Raw genomic sequence first — 20,792 nt, 5'->3', positions numbered from 1 at the left:
TATCAGCTAGAGTAACATACCTCAAGAGGAAACTGTTTCTCTAAACTCCTCCTTATTTGTAAGAAATAATTCACTATTATGCAATTTAATTGCTGATCCAATAATAGGAACAAAGGGAAACGATACGCTGGCTGATTCATCGTCATTCACACAACGAAGTGGCTGTGCACGCGACCACGATTCGACCCACCTTGGAGACAGGCGGGGGTTGATAAGGCAAACATTGCGTAATTCTCATCTGGAGAACGCGACACGGAATATCGTACCGGTAGTTCAAGGCCGAGCGAGCGAGCTATGTATACACAGCGACTGCAATCTGCATCACAATGTCGCTCATTGCCACTCGCCGCGCGAACGAAAACGTACGATAACCGCTCGCCGCTGTTACTGGCTAGCACAAGACCTCTTTTCTGTTCTTTCTACAGAAATGTTGAGAAATGGAGTGTCTACGTACGTCGCGAGGAAAAAACCAGTCACGAGTTTTGTCAATATAAGTCAATCGATCGGCAAAACTGATAGAGCTGCTAGTACGAAATTGTGTTAAACATGTGAACACGTTTATTGATATCATAAGGTTAATTATAGTGGATGTGTTTGTTACAGGATTACGAAAAAGATGGAATTTGTTACAGAAATTGAAAGAAATAAAGAGACTTGGAGCATTTGAAAACTTTAATAATTTGAGGGCTTGAAAATTTAAAAATTTGAAAGTTTGAAAGTTTGAAAATTTGAAAATTTGAAAGTTTGAATATTTGAATATTTGAATATTCGAATATTCGAATAACCTGCTGCTTAATCAGCGTCCACAGTCCATCCTCCCATATTGCAATATTGTTGACCACCAGAGACTTATCTCTGCGAATAACTAACTTATCCTCACAACTCTACAAAGTTGCAAACTTCAATTACGCAACCTAAATGCAGTTTAAATAACGATCTAATACCCAATAAATTACAAAACCGCGAGACTCTTAACCATGACAAACTAACGTTTCATTTTGCATTAACGCAAACTCCGAATGGCCACTGAAAGAAGATTACGACAGTTACAATCGAGGTTCGTTATTTTTCAACTGGCCAGGATTACAGCGGATACGCGAAATACAGGGCTCTCGAGGATGGCACTATCAAGATCACTGGCTCAACTTCCGGCGTCCGAATCGTTACGAGTCTACAGCAATTTGATCCCCGAGGTCGTTGCAATGGCAAAAGGTGGTATAGCATTGACGAAGGAAAAAACGAGGGATCGACGGGACATCGGAGAAACGCGGCAAAGTCACACGTGAATGGCAGACGTCCTTACGTAATCGCCGATATGCTACGCGACTTCGAATCGCAACTGAGCGAACTGAAAGAAAGATCGGCTTACAGACTGAGGTGAAATTGAAAACAAAGGAGATCTATCGAGTAAGAGGCAAAATTGCAATCAACGCGATCTTGTTTACTCTTCGTTCGTTTTCCTCTCCTTGTTCTGACACGCGCGATGTCGCTTGTGTGGATATTAGCGAGGTAAACGAACGAATCACGCACGTTTATTGTGCGGTAATTGGTGGCTGGAAATGTGAAAGTAATGTTAATTGTTTGATTCTAGTGGAATTCCGTGGCGCGTGAAAATATTGGAATTTATGCGTACCGTTATACATTGCATTAAATGCTTCTGAGAATTTCAAAGTAGTAGAGTAATAGAGTATTATAGTGATGGGTAGCAATTTGAAAATTTACATCTATTATGTATGGAGTGTTTTCATACCTGCAGTACTGATTAATCAAGATAAGAAATTAGATGTGATTAATCGATTGTGCATCTTTGAATTGTATTAAGTCCTTGATTACTCATTTAGCGTGATCAGTATCTGTTAATGAGAGAAGGGTGAATTGTTTTATATTTAATTGTATCTAATATTTAGCTAGTACTTAAATCACAAAATTGTGAATCACCTTTCTAGAACATTTCATATTTGATAAATATAGAGATTAGGTATACTGGTAAAAATAGATATCGATGAGAGTAACGATAAAATATTAGATACTAGCATCACGTGCGCAACGCGAGTAATTCATAATTTCGAATGATTGGATGAATTTATAGCATATAAAAAGAGCGATGCGCATGAATACCCTGGAGCCATCTACTCAACGAGAATTTCCATCCTAATTACATCTTTGCCAAGGCAATTAATTTAAAGCGATCTTACAAGCCGATCGCGCGTATTAACATTTAAACGATAGCCTCGAGAGTAAAAGAGGTAAAATTTTTTTGGTATTAGCAGATCGCATAATCAACTTCAGACTGGTGTTGTAATTATTCTTACGATTTTATTGCTGTGACATTTTCGCAACGCGTCTTCATTTGCACAGTTTGTTTTGTAAGAGTTCCTAGCTTCAATCGTTAATTGCTGTTCTTTGCCCGACCTCGAAACACGTCTTTCCTCGACCCTTCATTCAAATTTCTCTTTTATTCGCGAGCCACCGTGCAAATGGGCTACTGACGCAATCGAGAATGCACCACTGGCACCGCGTAATGACCGATAATTAGTCAGTTGATTGCGTAAGTCCCCATTGTCAGATAATATGCTTGGACGAACTAACAGAAGATACGTTCTAGGAACTCTTGGCGTGAAAGTCGAATGCAAATTTTGGGCAGAACAACCGCCATGAGTACACAATCGTTGATCTAATACTCAAGTCATCTAATATTCAAGTTTATCTGATATTCAAGTCGAATATGTAAGCCAAATGTTCCTCACGCAATTCTTCAATTAAATGTTTTTAGATTACTTGAGAAGTATTTAAATAAAATGTACAATAGTACGATGCAAGTTTGAATATCAAGAAATTACTTAAATTGTTAAAAAGTACTTAAATGGAATTCAATTAGTACTCACACGATAATAAAATTGAGATTACATTTTGTCCAAAACATAAAAAAAGATTTTTAAATATTGTTATCGGTGAAACTTGCTTTAAAATTTGATTAAGCATGACAGTCTTCTCCTTCAATTAATTACCTGTCACGGAAGACAGAACATTATACTAACAAGTTCGCATGGAACAATTGCACACGAGTTATAACAAGAATATCTCATGACATCACACTGACTAATATTCAGGTGTACTTTACCATCACAATACTAATTCAATACAGGTCGAGTTTCAAATTCTTTCAAGGTACGTGACAAAACCACAAAGTGATTTCCCGCAAAAGAACGTTACACTCCATGTTCTTGATCTATTATTAAGAATCAATTATTAAACCTTATATAAATCTATTACACTTTGGAATAATATTATACTCATGTCAATTATCATTTAGTGTCAAGGTAGTTAACTTCAACCACCACTAATCATATCAATGCAATATGTTTCTCACAACATTGTTCCTTATTTACGTGTAAATTACTCGACTAAATCTATTACGTAAACTGTGCAAATTCCTCGAGGGGAAAAACCATTAAATTACTCAGGATCACTCGGTGATTTCCTTATTTGCATTCACCATTTGTAAACTACCTTCATTCAACACCGTATTCGACCACACCATTATGAACCAACAAGTTCCTCCGACATTGAAATAATTGAGGAAATAATATTATTACTGTATGAACAGTGTACATATTCAGATAATGTGTATTTTTAAGAGTTCGATAAAAACCCAAATACTTCTGGAGCAACGACTCCGAGCGATAAGATAAGAATTCAAGCGTAGATTCTAGAAGCATAAACTAAGATCGATTAATTAATCGAGAAGACTGACCGCTCTTAACACACCACGATTTGTTGCTTTTTATGCACATTGACTAAGCTGGCTTAACGATCGAACTTGGACGATTTCCCTCGGCGCATTGCGTGCCAGCGACATTAAAAGTTCCACGGCCTTGCGCTCTCACACGTAATAATATTGAAGAAACAACCGTGGAAAATGAATACACAACCAGCTCAATCGATTATACCAAATTCCGTCTACTTGTTCTTATCTTTTGAGGTAGGCTTGTGGAACATAAAATAGCAAACCACGTAAAGCTGGAAGACGGAGGTGGCCTAATGGATTTCTTCATAGCAGAAAATAAAAATAGTACCTAACTGCTTCGAAAGGAAGTGTCGTGTTGTATAATTTAACAATTAACAAACTGAAAAGATGGAGTAAATTCTTATTCATTTGTTCTGCTATAAATTATGTACTCCATTTGCAAGAGAAGAAGCTATTGATCAGTAAATGCAAAGTACTTCCTACGAATGGAAGAATGGAACACCTTGAATCAATGAAGAGGAAGGAAACCAGTAAAGTATCCTTAAAAGTCATGTAAACTAGAAATTACCAAGAAGATAGCATCGATTGTTTACATAAGAAGCCCACATTGAAGTATGACGTGCTCCAAAGCCGAGGATATCGCGTGAACAACGCGATTCACACCGCAAGGCAGAAGCGCGTGACGACAAGCGTCGTATTTTACGGTTTAAGGCGTCGTTTTTGGGTCAGGTGAAACAGTTAAACGGTCGGTGGCATGTTTCTCGCTTGACACATGGAAGAACCTCTGACCTAACATTGGAAAGCAGGCTAATGAAAAAGAATTCTCGGAGTTTCTACGTTTATCCCGAAGCGGATCTCGAGATTGGCGGTTTGTTCTCTGGAGTCACGTGGTGCTATTCAAGTCGAAGACAAAGACACAAGTTGTCGAGAGTCTTGAAGAACGTTAGAGGCAACGTGTTAACGGAGGTCTATTCTGACGATAATTAACCTTGTCACCGTGCAAGACTCTGATTACTCTTATGCAACTGTCGTCATGGTACGAAAACGGGTTCTTTGGTGATCGTGATCGATTTACAATTCGATCGACCTCGTATCTGCAAAATTATCTAAAACATGAGCTTAATTATCGCGAAACATTTGATCACGTTTACGTCGCCTTAGATAAGGATCGAAATCGCTCATTGTATATGGTTATCGTTGACAGAATGAATCACGAGCTTTAAGGTGTTTAACTAGTAGGTGATTTCATAGTACAATTATTACAATGCGTGTCACGTATGATAGATGATCATAATAAAACTGTCGTGTAACTAAACGATAAAGCAAGATAATATTTCTTAAGCAATTTGTACTGATAATAATTGGCTAATAGAAGAATTTTACGAGTAATAGTAAGTATAATACAACACTAATAAATATTACTTAGAGGTTACTGTTCATCAAGATCGTTAAACTGCTGAGTAGAGCCACAGACGGAGTGCCAGACTCTCGACATATTGACCCGGATACCTTTTTCTCCCTAAACGGGGGCTGCAACCCTCCACAAAAATAGGTTCGGATCGATGAAGTGACCAACACCGAGATATTTCTATTTATAGACTTCCTCCTCGAAAAAGAGAGTAGATACAGTATCCCTGCAGATGATGTGGCTTATCAAAGGTTCAATTTACTGCGACGATAGCTTCTTTTCACATCACATGTGTTTCCTGGCCAGTCGAGATAGTATTGAGGGGTGTGGCTAGGTCTTGGATGTAACCATTTAGGCGATAACATTAATCGCCAGTTTTTATCGTCAGTTATCTCTGGATACACTTCGAGTGATTACAGGGACATAATTGTAGCTTTTTGCTGGTGAATTGGAGCAATAGAATGGAAGTAACGTCCACGGAGGATGAACTTTATCGAGTTTATAAAATTATAATACTGCCAGTATCTATGGTCCTTGAAGCGCATATGCATATATAATTCTAAATTTTTAAACAAACTATTTTTCCTATTCTGAAATACTGACAGTAAAAAAGTTCAGACTAGCAATAACATTCTCTAACGTTTTCAGAGCTTAGCAGCAATTATACCTACTGACATTAAGGCACGATCATTTGCATACCACTTTTACAAAAGAATAAACGAATAATAGAGAAAAGAAGATGTGATGATAACTATGAGGCTAGTGGTATACTTTACATATAAATAGCTCATCCTTCGTTACTGAAGAACGCCACTTAATGAGGCTAAATGACTTAAGATGATCGATACCGCGAGCATCCTATGATGAATAAGTGATAGAAAGGGAATCGTGAGTTGCACGATACGCGAGTTACCGTTCCCATGCCGCGCCTTTCTCTTTCACGAGATAGCTGGTGAATATGAGAATACAGTAACGGCAATAACAGCAAGAACGTCTATCAATAAGCTCATTGTTTGCCCGTCAAGAGCATAAGAACGTTTCCTTACGACCCCACAGAACTCATATTGAGAAGCTTGTCTCGTGGGAAAACAATGGGGAACAAATGCAGAATTTGTAGTAAAAGCAGTAGCTGGAATTGTGTTGAGATAGATGCTACAAAATCTATGATCGTTACGTGAACCTTAGTCACAATAGAAAGAGGTTTTTGCTTTTGGATCGGGTACGATCTTACAGCAAGACAGATTATATAATTTTGTAGAGTTGCAATAAGAAAAGAAATAAAAGAGAAACGTTTGCTTCTAGCTATTTCAAAGAAATATTCTCTTACAGAATAGAGCACATGCAAATGTCTATTTTACATCTAAAGGAACTCTACTTTAACGTGCCACTTAAGGCTAAGGCTATTCGTAATTATTTAGCTTTGACAAATACGAAATGAAAGTGCGATCTTGCAATGTTTTACGACAAAAGGGGGATAAAGTAAGGGAAGGAAACAGCTTGTTTACTGACACAATGGCGCCGACGTAAGGCAGACGGCGAAGGTCTCGGAAAGTAGGTGATCCCACGTGAGAATTCGTGCCCGACGTAAAGAAAGAAATACGCGAGCAGGGAGCTAAGAAGACGGTCATTCGTAACGACTGCGCTCCCAACTTCTTGCTCGATCCTTGTAAATCTTTCGATTCGGTGGTGTAACGCTCTACTAACAAGAAACGATCGTGCCTTTTTTACACGTTTCATCTCAATGCCGAGTCACGCCGAGTCACTGGGAACGTCCAGAACCGGAAGCAGTCGAGTGAGAATCCGAAAAAGAAGAAAAGAAGACGAACCGCTGGGTGGCTGTAACGATTCATCAAAATGGGGTTGATGAAAGTACCGGATACGTAAATGAAGAAATGACGGTGTAGAGTAACTTAAAAGATTCTTCTTTTGGAGTAGAACAAATTTATCTTTATATTATTCGAAATTTATAATCCTTCTTTTTGGAAGACATTCATGTAATCCAAATACCACAGCTATAATAAGAAATATTCTTTAAATATTAGAAAAGTTTCTATTTCTCTATTACTCCTATTTTGCTCGAGAAGATTGAAGACATGAAGTGATATCTGATGACTTGTAATACTTCTCACCTTTTATATAGCGTATCTAGTATCTGCTAGAATTTTAATAGAGGGCTATGCCAGTATGGTTAGAAACAAAAATGTAACACAAATCTATAGAAGCTGATTTCCAAGTGACTCCTATTCACAAATTATTTAAATAGTCTATCTAAATCCAGGACACCAGAAAGAAGCTTCCAACAAGATTTTCAAGTACCACAATATCACCAGTGCTCCTACAGTTTCTCATCTCCCTATTCTCTGACCGAAATTCTTTCCACAAAATCTCCAATAAATCATTGAAAACAATTCCTCTCGTTTGGGAGCGAAACCCGAAGGTTCTCGACCCTGGGAATCCAGCACAGAAGGATGATTGTTCCATCGTCGGAGAAACATTTCGCTCGGGAATTACTTATCGGGCATAGTTTGCGTATTCTCGGTCGGAAATATCCTTTGGACACGGGGTAGTCTCAGCGTGGCGAAGACGGCGCGCCGCATGAAAGGGCCTTTCAAAGAGAAATAATAATTATCTGCCAGTCACTTCGCAACGTTTCCCTCGTAGCTACGTTCGCGGCGTCTAGTTACTCGGCGAGTGAATGAAAAAGAACTCGTTGCAATACTTGCACACGCACTGCCTTGGTGTAATTAATTTCCGAGAAATCAAAGGATACGAATTCCGTTTCGTTAGAATTAGTATTTTCTTGTAACCGTGATCGAGATGATCTCTCATTCGGCGTATTCCGATTTAATGAAGACGTAGATGGAGATGCTTTCAGAATTTCATGCGTGTAATTATAGGGATTGAAGGCTTAATAGCGGGCTTAGCAACGGTGACTGCAACCTTAGAATGATCAGTTTTATTGAGTGGAACATACGTTGAGAGAGGAGAGCATGCTCCATGATATTATAATTATTATATAAATTAATGTTATTTTTGAACGATAACTCTCTAATTACGTGGAGAATCGTTGCGAGTCAGATGAGAAAATCATTTCGCTATCCCGATAACTGTGGTTCTCGTGTTTTTTTAATTCAAATAGTTCAGTGTACTTGTAGCTTTCGTTTTCTGTATTTCCTCTGGAAGGTTCGCAGAAACGAGCAAACAAAAAGAAAAAGAAATTCATAAGAAAGATGCGAAGTCTTTACAACTGCACAGTCTAATTTCCTAATTCGTACTTATGGTTTAATTTCACGAGGAATGGAAACGATAGTACAGGAATACTTATTCCCAATCAAATGACCCTTGAAATGGCACACTGGGGTCCTTCATCGCCCCAGGAAAATACTGATTCCCGTTACTATATAGCACATTTAAATTTAATGCGTTAAACTACACACTTGAAATTATTTCAGCGAACTTTTATAGAACGTTTTACATATTCGAAGTGTGTAAAAATCATGCTAAACTTGAAAGATCCACTGATTCTCAAAAATTTTGCATAACTCTTAAAGCCAAGGTAAAGTGTAATACAATCGCTAGAAACAGGCGACGGCGACAGCATTCCTTTTCTTGTATATTATAAAATAAAAAGAGATATGTTACTGTCGTCACCCGTTTTCAGCGATTGTATCCCTATCTCTATGTGGCTTTATAAAAAACCATAGATCTAGGGTCAAACGCACCCTGCTCCCCCCTTTCAAGAATTCCACAACACCCTAAAACATTTCCCATATTACCCTGAAAGCAACCAGGCACGAGGGTAAAGTAAGTCGTCTACTGGTTTGGAAGCCTCGGCTGTCACTAGCAGACATCGTCGCTATTTCATCCCTCGCTTAAGCGGCTCGTCTCGGCGAAAAGGAGAAGCTCGAGGGCCGAAACGGAACGATCGTTTCCCTATAAACGACACGGATCGTAAATTTCACGCGGTCACTGGCGCGCCGAGCCGATCGCGCCACGCTGAACCCTTAAGCCACGGCGTTCAACTTTAGACCCGACGCTGTTTAAAATCCAGCGACGGGAAAGACGCGGCCGGAAGTGAAATAGAGAAAAAGGAGCGAAGAGCCGTAGACGTCGGCGACACACGGGCAAAGGGAGGCGGCTATTTTCTCCGCGCGGTCCCTCTGCGCCCGCTTCTTTATTCCCCTTTTCGCCCCTGCGTTTCGCGATCCTCTTACCTTACGCTGTAGGACCTTCCCGGTTTGGAGGTCATTGCACTGCGGCGGGTGGTTGCAGCGGGGTGGCCGACACGTCGAATCGATTTTCCACGACGACGTCGAGTCGCCGGTGACCGCTCGGGAAAAGTCCCTTCGTTCGGTTCCCCTCCTATCGACGCCACCACCAGGCCCCCTCCGCCGCTGAGCTACGCTTCTTGGCACGTGACTACGACGCAAAAACTCGATCGCTACGTCGCGAAACGGAGCATCCTCTATCGAGACGAAAATCGATCGACCACCCCTTTGGCGCCGCTCCGACCACCCTCTGCTCTCTTTCCGAGGATGCTTCCAGAAGCGCAACGTGGGCTGCTCAGATCGACCTCCACTCGCCGTTGATTAAGCTCGATTCAGCAACAAATCACTGTCACTAGAGATCCTTCCAGATTAACAGATTAAAACAAGATTCTGCTGCTTCCAGAACTTAGTCTCACTTCCTTTTCGAGAATCACTCGCACGAAGAACCACTTCGTGCCAGTCACGCTGACTTCGAATTCCTTCGAGCCTCTGTTATCAGTTCCTCTGTCAGGATCAAGGATCCACGTCCGTTAATTCCTCACGCTCCATTTTCGCGCAGAGTAACGTGGGATGAATGCCGTGGAAGAGATGAACGTTGCAGAAGCTGATATCCGCGCGAGACTGCTCCGAATACGTACGCCCAGCGTGTGTGTGCTTTAATCCAGATGTCGATAGTGATCGATGGTCGGCCGTCGCACGCCAAGGCCGGGAGATCCCTCGTGGCACGATTTTTGCGCCGGCACTCGCGATCAAGCTGCCGGCCACTCTCGAGCCGCCTCGGCCGCGTAAACAGATTCCACGAAAGTCCAATGTCACGGCTCGCCACGCGGCCGTGCTACGATCAACTCTGTTCGCCAGCAGTTATAGTTCACCGCCTGCACTTTCGGCCACGGGATCGCCGCGTTACCGCGCCGTGGCTTCTCGTGCTCCCCCCCCTCGTGGCCGGGTCGCAGCGAGCTTCTGGAAGGATCGACAATATGCGCTCGCTTGAAATTTCATCGACTGGCTTAAGCTAATAACTCTGACTCCTGATCCACTGTTACAGGAGCCTGTGCACCAGTGATGCAAATTTACGTAACTCCATCTCTGGAGAACAAATTCTTGGCGCTGGAACAACACGATTCTCTGTGGCCAGAAAGGGGAACCATCTGCTCCGACTGGAGAGTCTTCGAAAACAGTACTCCGAAGTTGGTTAAGTGGTATCACTGGAGAACTCGATCTTGATACAGGGGATGAAGGAACCGCAGACTGTGTCCAAGTGACCAGGACTTGTTCACTAGGTTGTCCTCTGGAGCACTGTGCTTCATATAGTTATAGCTGCACGCGTCTGCCGCATGACGCCGCACGCACGACGTCCCGAGGCGGAATGGAGCGCGTCCAGCGTGGCCAGCCACCCTCGGTTTGCAGGGGTGGGAACGGGGCGTGACAGGATGAGAAACGATTCGAGGAGATTTTTGGGTAGAACGTGGAGAGCGTCGCGACGCTGTCTGCGGCAGCTGCAACCACCGAAGACTGTCGGCCACGTTTTCTTCTATCGACCGTATCGCACTGCGGCGACGAATAGCACTGACGGGTTTACCTCGTGGCGCGCAGGTTTCATGCGAGCACGAGCTCGCGCGCGCGCACACCCGCCCCGGACCCTTTTTGTGTACACACGTACACACAGGTGGCGGTCGTAGAATGGAGCGCGATTGATACGTGGCGACGGGCTCGGTGCACGTCGATAGAACGTGAATCTCGGTATCGTCGAGCGCGTGGTCTTTCAATCGCGGAACCGCCAAATAGTAGGGAACCTGGCTTAACTGAATTTTGAGTATTTTCAATTTCTGTTATTTAGTTTTGCGCATGTTGGGTGTGATAACAAGAGTTATTAATAGTAATACAATAGAGTACGATAAAACATCGATTGAATATTAAACGGTGGAATAATAAACCAAGTCTTCTTTGTAATTTTGTATTAAAACAGAACGCAAAATGTTTAAAATTCAAGAAACTCAATTTTTCTGTAGCTACTGGATTTTATCATAGTTGAGCAGAGTAGAACATCAATTAAGATTTAGATAATGAAGTAATAGTACTTTAAAGCTAGCTGTCATAAGGAGATTTCATACTTCAGGTTCTGTATCTTGAAATAGTTGAGATAATCGAGGTTCTACTGTATTTCGAGATGACTATCTGATCACGAGAAAGTCGAAATTTAGTCTGCTATTTTAGTTTGCTAAATTTGCATATCCTTGAGGATCCCTATCTGGAATTTTGTTCATTTATAAAAGTTGTTTAAATATAAGCTAATTTTTATATGTATACAACTCAGTAATTTCAATTAAAACAGTTTCTGGCAGCTGTTTCCCAACCCAATGCACGCCGCGTCGAATTATTGAACTTTGGATGGGAAATTGAAGGATTCTGAGTCGATAGTGAGTCGCTGTTGTGCTGTGGTTGATTTGAATGAGAGAATGGTAATTGTGGGAGACAACATGTGTGGTGAGACGCTTTGCTTTGATCTGGTTCCTTTGTGAAGGAGTTGGAGAGGCTGGCGAAGAAGAGTTTTATTGATGTTTTGATAACTCTTTGATAGCTGTTGCTACGTACTTGTGATATTAGTCTGTTAATCATTGTAGTACTGGGTTAAATTTTTGTTTCTTTGGAATAGGCACCTTTCTCATAAAAATATCTGGCAAAACTTCATTATAAATTGCATATCCTGTTTACCAACATCCTTTATTGAAGTCGTCTGGACATTTAGGTACATGACCTGTCGTGTATGCTTAAATGCTCTCTGCCAGTGCAGTCTTCACTTCTTTATTGTTCGCAAAGATAATTCACCCACATCCGTTCGAATTAATGAGCTCTTAATTAATATTCCCGCCACTCATTTCGTTCAGATTTAATGAAGGTTTAATACCGATTAGAAGCGACGAAGGGAGGATCGTAGATACTCTATAATTACCCTTTGATCTAAATTTCTGTTCCTTCGTTAATTTTAAACACATACTATGAAACCTATGGAACGTATGCCTGCGCAATCATTATGGAAGTAGCAATCATTATGGTAAGCTTGTAAAATCGTTGGCTGGTAGCCCACCATGCTACCTAAACTAGAAGCTTACACGTAAATTCAAGGAAATGCAGGTTCAGTAATGTAGTCTTTAAAGGAAAATCATTTGCAATGCTATATTGAGTGGTTAAATTCGACGTAGGTATTTACATAGAGATAAAATCATACTGAGGTTAAAGGAAACAGAAAACGTACTTTCTGAAACGGGACTAAAATTAATGCAAGTTTTATGACCATATTGTGCATAATGTATAGTCAGTGATAAATGTCAGTCTGTATAAGCATAAAACCTATCTCAGGAACTATGTAATAGTGCGTAATTCCGGTGCTTTATGGTAGTAGTAATACAATCTTCAAGCAACGGTTGTTTCGCTTATCATTGACTTCGAGTTAGTAGCTATCCAAGGGACGATGTATTATTTCGAGATAAATTGTCTCCGAAGAGGGCTAAAGTAGATAAATATTAAGAATTCTTAAGAAGAATTTAGTTCCTCGTCGATACAGTCTTGCTTACGAACTACCATATTATCTCTTTCAATAAAACACTTCTTATTAAGGTATCTTCTTCGCTGATTCGCACTATTGTGCATAAGTATTTGGACACTTTTATATTATTGGGAATGCATAAAATACACTTCAAGTAAAATTCTCTAATATAGTCATAGCTGCAGAAGGTACCTCATTGTCTAATACTGACGAGAATAAAATTTGATATTAGTTAGCATAAATAAGAAAGTGTATTTCATGCATCATCAGTAATGTGAAACTGTCCAAATAGTTATTCACGACACAGTAGTTATAGAACAAATAACTGAATATCAGTATGAGTAACAAAAAAGATCAGTCAGTTCCATTCACCCAAGAAATTAGAAGCTAACTTATGGAATGCGTAGAGTCATGTTAATTTCATGCACATTATTATTTAATCCACGCTCCTCGCTAGTACACATTTTCCATCCTACTCATATATTTAACTACCAATCTCGTTGCTCTCGCATTTCCCATACGTCGCTTGTGCACCCTCCATTTCTCACCGCTCATATCAAACGCGGTAGTATTAATAGCGTTTCTCGCTGGTTCATCCAGAAACGATTAAGCGTCGCTTAATCAAAACTGACGTAACATCGGTCGAACCGTCTGGCAAAACGAAACAACCGAGGGTAGAGTCAAGATTTATCGTTCATACAGAGGGAGCCGAATTCTCGAGGCCCTAGACACCGCTCGGTGACGCTTAATTACACTTCGCGCGTAACGAACCGTTGTCCCCATTAGACCACCGAGCAATTAGACTCCCTCTCGCTAAACGATTGATTTCCCTGTCAATTACTCCGCGTGCCTGCCATCTTGCGTCTTTCTTAAACACGTGTCACGATAATTTGCAGAGTATCGCGTGTAGTCGTGACGTGGATCAGTGGCGATACTATATCATGATGCGAACACTTTTTCACTTTTTCAGCGTGAACAGACTCAGTCAACGAACATTCATTCATGAAGGAATGATGAAACGTGACTCTGTGTACTGACAGAGACAGTGACTGCCTTTACTTTTGTGTGTGCAGATTCCACTTCGTTCTACAAGGCGACTGTACAACGCTGACCACGTTGTTTTCTGTTTCGTGGAAGATAGGTCTATAAAAAATCTGTTCAAGTACAAGAGAGACACATTGGGATAGTATTGTCTCCCCTCTGTCTTTCATAATTAACGGCTCATCACGTGGGCAGCATCAATCGTCTTCTGCTGACTCTCAGCTTTTTCTTCGCGAAGTTCTAAGAAGTCTTAGAGGATATTTACGAAACTTTGTAGTATACATCGTAGAAGCCGAGACTGTATTGAATAAGCCCTAAGGAAGTCCTGCAAGTATAATCTTTTAATATCATTCCTCAAACAAGCAATAATATTCAACCGTATCAAGATCCAAATCAGATCAGAGTTTCTTTCATCCAGAATATGGCAGACTTTCATCTCATTCGCCATTAAAAGGTTAGCCACCAAGCCAATAAACACCAATGATATTTACTCTCCTGGCGCTACTCGCGTTCCCTGGTCAGCAATTTCTCGTGAGAACTCTCAGTATCAACGCACCCAGCGCGTATGATACGCGGGCTTATCGCTATTAGGTGATGAGATGCAGGGACATTAAACGAATACCGCATTTATAACGTGTCCCGTAGCTCCGAGGCACTCGAGAATCTGGCCAGCGGCCACATAGCTCGGCTTTTGCTGTAAAATCGAGCAAATCGAAGAACAAGAAGAAGATCAATCCGAGCGCCAGCCGCGGGGACCAGAACTATGCAGAAATGACAGGGAAAAAATCTCGGTCCTGCATTTACGTGAATTATAACCGCGATAAATTTTGCTTTTGGATACACTTCAGATGTTGATGGCTAGGGGAGGCTGTCATTGGCTAGCCAATGCCTACTGGGCAACCACTGTATTCCTAGATCCTCTTTTGCTCCTCTTGGCCGCTGGAACTGTCAAGTGACCTGGAAACCGACCACGGTGAGCAAAATGATTTTGTAAAATATAGGTGGGTGGGCGCCACTGTCGGCGATTCACCAGAAACTGCGAGGTGCAATTGCTGTTCGATGCTCAGAATGTATTTGGCTTGGACGCTAAATGTTGCGATTCTACTCAACTGTTTGCTATTAAAAGGGAATTTATGGTGCATTGAACTCTTAAACGAGGAGGGCGTGTTACATAGTCTAAACACTGTATACAATTCTGAACAGTTATGAAGATTCAGTTAAACCTTTGTTTTGAAGTAAAGAATTTTCGTTATATCTGCAGTTGGACGTGTAACAGGAAATCGTGTGTGAAATAACTTCAGAATTTAAACAAAATTCCAAGAAACGAGGACATTTTACATTTTATACTTTTTAGAATCATTTTTATGTAACTGTTTCATCGAATTCCAATTTATTTTTCCAACATTGTCTACCAGGAAATCACAAGTCTGAAGGCAGAAATATAAATTCTGTGTTAATTGCAAAAGTGTTACGAGTTCGGAAACTCGTATTACAGAGAATACTGCGCACGATCATGAAAACATGCGTTTCAAATATTTCAGTTCTACTTCGACGAGACTGCTTTTACACCCACTAGCGGTTGAAATGAAGCGTAGCCTTATTTCAACTATTTTAACGACTCAGTAATACGCATCGGAGCCGCAGAAATGAAACTGTTAAGGGTGAGCTTCTTAATAACCGCTCTAGATTGCTTGGTGTGGCGCCAATTTGAGCGTACCCCGCACAAACTGAAACTGTGAGCGTTGGAATGCCTGAAAATTACTCGTAGGCATCCATTCAAAATACTGCAAGAATTTCTCCTTCGCGTGGATCGTAAACGCTGCGAACCACAACAAGCTAGTAGCTGGGGTACACAATTTCTTCTATATCGATTGAAGTTCAACAAAAGCAATTATTTCGGTACTTTTCTTGCCAATGCAGCGTGACCTTTTTGTAAGAAATTTGCACGAAGAAAGGATTGTAAAGCATTTAATATTCTATTCACAGTTTCTAACTTTTGAAGTGGGTTCATTCCTAAACATCAGTATTATAAAAACGAAAAATTGAGGTAAATTTGTGTTTTAAGATAAGTGCATATAATTTCTGAGATTTTATTGTTTTCATAGAACATCATAATTATATAGTAAAGCAGTTAGAAAAAGTCAATAATGATTAGTCACGCATACTTTCTCGACAGTCATGCAAGTTTGAATATTTTAAACGTTCCACGCGATCTGAAAACATTTTCTACAATATTAATATTTCTTGTGGAACAGGAGAATGTAGTTTCAAGATAAATGCATCAGGCATAATATATGATTAATAGATCTTGTTATTCCGAATTTCTCTAAGGAGATAGGTGTTATTTAATCAGAGAAATAGATCTGCAGTCTTATACGATGTCATGTTTATACGTTATAGATGGACGTATTCTAATTTATAAGTAGACCTATGTCATTTCACAGATAGACCTATTCTACTTCACTAACAGATTTATTCCACTTCATAAACAGACTTATTCTACTTCATAGACAGACCTATTCCACTTCGCAGACAGACCTGTTCTACTTTACAGACAAACCTATTCTACTACTCGTGTCCCAGGAGAAATTCCCTGGAAAGCATTGTCCCTAATTTTTTCAAGAGGACTTCTCCTGACTCACGAATACTACTTGCGAAGTGTTCGAATTCGTCTAGGCTGGTTCAACCCCATTCATAATACTCATCAGTCAATCTCCACACCCGATTCCACGACGTCACCATCGACGCAATTTAAAGGGACTCGTAAATCGATTATATTCCCCCGAAGCAAATCAAAACCGCGAGATGCCCTGTTCCCGATGCGTGCCGAATAAGCGGGATTCCGAGGCGGCGCGTGGCGTCCGCGCGTCCAGCGGGAATGCCAGGGGAGGGACACACAAAGAAAGTCGCGCGGAATGCCGGGAGTTCCAGACGCGTAAATCGCTCAGCGCCTCTCCTGCGCATAGGTGCGCACCGACTATGGATAAATATAGACCGCGTCCAGAAATATGTCTTTCAAGCCGCACTTAAAATCGTCGCTTCCGCCGTGGCTGTCTCGGGGACTTGGTTACCTTTAGGGCCACGCTCGACGCTGCCCTGCCCCAGCGCTTTCACGCGCGTGCACGAGCTATGCGCTACTCGAGACTGGCTCTCCCCTTTGCGCCAGGAAAATCGGGCCACCCATATGGACATTCTGATCGTCTACTCTTGGAAGCCTCTGAAGGACGTGTAAAGATAGACGAAGCCGAGGCTTGAGGACCGACGTTGGGAATATAGGAAGGCTTTCGCGGTGGGAGATCAGCTTCTGGGGAAAGTGGTTCTTTTTTAGTGGCATTGGGGGTGGGAGACTCGGGATGGAATTTGAAAGTCGATTTCGTTTGGTTGTGCGGTTGACAGGTTGACGTTTCAGAGTATGTGTATAGGGTGGGTATATATTTTTAAAATCTATATTTCGTTCTGTAACACTGGCTTCGGAATATTTCTACATTTTTAAATTTCAAACTTTCAAATTTTCAAATTTTCAAACTTTCAAATTTTCAAATTTTCAAACTTTCAAATTTTCGAATTTTTAAATTTTCGAATTTTCAAATTTTCGAACTTTTAAATTTTCAAACTTTCAAATCTTCAAACTTTTAAATGTTCAAGCCTTCAAGTTATTAAAGCTTTCAAATGTTCCAAGTCTCTTGATTTCTTTCAATTCCTGTAACAAATTATACTTTTGTATGAACCCTCCTAAAATAGTGAATCTTTTAATCAATGTATCATTAAATGTAAAAATTAGAAACAATTCTCACAAAACTTAGATAATTGAATAGCTTACAATTTATAACTATAGTCAAGCAAAAGATAGTTCTCGACAGGAATCAACAGTTCAGTAACTTTTATTACCCATACTTTTTTATAATATTTACTTGCTACTTCATTGAGCAGGGTTCACAGAGATGAGTAAGAATGGAACAAGTTTTCTCCGCTACGTGATCTGGAATTCGAACAGTTTGAGAAACACTGTGCTATGGAGATAGCTTTGTAAACACAAATAGAGAGGAAGGGATGATTTAAGGGTGAACGTGCTTTGAAAGTCAACGACACACCTTAGCTGCTCCTTCTAATAGATTTAGTAGTGTGTTATTATCATGTTTCATTGAATTTATTGGTTACTTTTTGTTTTCGTTTTTTACTTTAAACATTAACTCACACCTATTTCATTAGTGGAATTCATGTTTTCTAGAATAGGAGAATAAGAAATATTATCTTCACATCGCCAATAGTGTCGTCTTAAAAGCAAACTCAATAACGTATGAATTGTGACAAAAAATTAAGAGAAAATAATACTACGTCATAAACGGAACCAGAATCCTATTACTAGATTAAATTTAAGTGCTTGAACATGAGAATCTACTAAAAACTGTTCGAAACTAAATTAGTTTCTACGATACGTCTTATATGTTCCGTACATACGATACTACACCTACATTCCGAGCCAATGCATCAAGACATAACTCTGTTTAGCTCAATCAATAATTTAGGACTCCAATTTCCTTCTATAATCTGAATACATGTATTTCACTATGCATGGTCCTCTGTCAAATAATCATCACTTTCTACTTGCTATAATAAAATCCCTCCTCCACTTTACTCTTTACTGTTCTCTCCATCTTCTCATATTTTGCTCTAAACGAAACTCGAAAGTACTTTCGACAGAGAATCCTCAGTCCACGTTCCTATATAGCCTCTCAGACAAAACCCTAATTACCCCAGTTGCCAGCCAATGTCAGCCACAAAGAGAACAAACCAATTTGAAATGGATTCGGTCGGTATTTGTCCACAGGACCAAGGCGACCGTGTCCGCGATGAAACCGCAGATCGTCGTGGCGTGAAACTAACGCGCGTACGTGCCTCCTCGACAGTTTGCAGAAGCAACAGTTCGCAAGTCCGCTGAAAGTTCAGAACCACCTCTGCAAATTGCATTAGGTCGTGCACTGATCGAGTTTCGTCGACCACCTCGAGAAGGTTTCACCGTGAAATTGGTCGTTACGAGCCTTTCTCGGGGCGGTCCTGCGCGGAAGTGCAAGCTCGGCCAAGAAAAGATCTATCGATCACCGATGGATCTTGCTATTCTCTGACCGAGGCTCGTTTCGACGTGCAAATTGGATTCAACAGAGCCGAAGTCGGGAAAAGGTCGAGGCGATAACAGGTCGCGCTCGCGACTCGTTGATACGCAAATTTATTCGGTTCGAGTCGCGACTGATCGATCCTCGATTCGTCAATCGCCACGCATTATACTCGATCGTCGCCACGGTGACAGTGGAATCTTGTTAGCGAATGAACGACCGCAAATCTGTTTTGCGCTCACCTGCTATTAATAGCATTAGAAAAGCTTCGATAATCTCTTCTTTGGCTAATTCTCGTGCATTCATTTTGGCTGCACGTGGAGGGTTTAGAGGACGTTAACTGAGAGATATGTGAGCGCTGATCGATTTGGCTTGGGTGAATGTAGGAAGACTGGATGTTAAATCTTATTGAGTGCTCTGTACTATCGAGATGGAGTAGTTGTTCGAAGTGTTATGTAAGTGTTTCATCCTGGGAATGGTGCGTTGTAAGTGATATAATGTGTTACTGTAAACCCTCTTATAATGCGGTACTTTCATAAAGCAGTTTTCATTCTGATTTTCAGTGATTCTGAGTTCCTCATAACGCGATTCGAATTATGGTGCGAACACACTATTGTCACGTCACGTGAAATCACACCATATATAGCAAAACCATAGCGTGACTCGAGGTTTTTCCCTTGTTTTAGACCTATTTAGCTATAATATGAAACAAATTTGCTATAATATGTGGCGTGACTTCACGTGACGTAACAGTAATGCGTTCACACTCGCGTTACAAGAGGGTTGACTGTACTTAGAAGGTATTTGATATACCATAAAATTGTGATTTTCTCCGGACACTCATAAGTGATTTTACAGAGAGAGTCTCTTTTCTGAGATTAAATATGTCACTTCTGTGCTATCTTGTCAAAGGTGTAAATGAAATTGCAAGAAAGTTAAATTTCCCGGCGTTAAATACCGACATACTTATTCGCGTGCTTGTAATGAGGAAACATTGTATTCTATAAATAACTTTCACAAGTGTTTTATGTGACAGACTGATCTGTCTCGAGAGAACTGCATCATTTAGGTGACATGATGCATTCGTCGCAATGCAATTACGAGATAGAATTATTCATGTACCTAACTTTCACAAGTAGCTGGTTTGAACGAACATAACTTTATAGCAGGATATTAACGTAATATTACTGGCCATAAACAGTTCTTTTAAATATTCTAGCATAGAAGCTCATAATAACTATCTGTAATAAATTGAACCGAGTTGCCTGAGGACAGTCATCTACGTACAACCGATGCATGGAGAACGTGACTTAGACGGGACATCGTAAGATTTTCTTCGATAATATGAGAAAGGTGAACAAGCTTTACCTAAGACCGTATTGAACATGTTGGCTCGTGTTCCTCGTGTTATCCTAAAGCCTTATTTATACTGGTACATAAACTGCATCACCTTTTGTGGCTTTCGCAGCAAAGGTTATTACTGCTAGAAATTTCTAAATATAAGAGTGTGTAGTACTGTGAAGATATTTCGATGTTTTGATAATGTTCCAACTAGCTTCGTAAATACGAATTACCATGTTAAATTCTTTTCAATATTAGTCAAATATCGAATATGTGATAAACCTTGGATATTATGAAAGTGTATTAGTAGGCTGGTAAGCTGAAAAGTTAC

At 40.5% G+C, this 20,792-nt stretch overlaps 1 protein-coding gene across 1 annotated transcript in view; it reads right to left on the bottom strand.

Moving 5' to 3' along the window:
- The window catches only part of LOC143177600 (uncharacterized), a 29,631-nt gene extending 20,078 nt beyond the window's left edge, over positions 1-9,553 (bottom strand). The window contains exon 1 of the mRNA XM_076375642.1: positions 9,371-9,553. Coding sequence (XP_076231757.1) covers positions 9,371-9,405 — 35 coding nt within the window. The 5' untranslated portion in view covers positions 9,406-9,553. The remainder of the gene's footprint in view (positions 1-9,370) is intronic.
- Positions 9,554-20,792: the final 11,239 nt, after the last annotated feature.

Source organism: Calliopsis andreniformis, chromosome 3 (assembly GCF_051401765.1).
Source record: "Calliopsis andreniformis isolate RMS-2024a chromosome 3, iyCalAndr_principal, whole genome shotgun sequence".
NCBI classification, from domain to species: Eukaryota; Metazoa; Arthropoda; class Insecta; order Hymenoptera; family Andrenidae; genus Calliopsis; species Calliopsis andreniformis.
The sequence above is the reverse complement of the archived record's forward strand: the minus strand, read 5'-3'. Positions and strand labels throughout refer to the sequence as shown.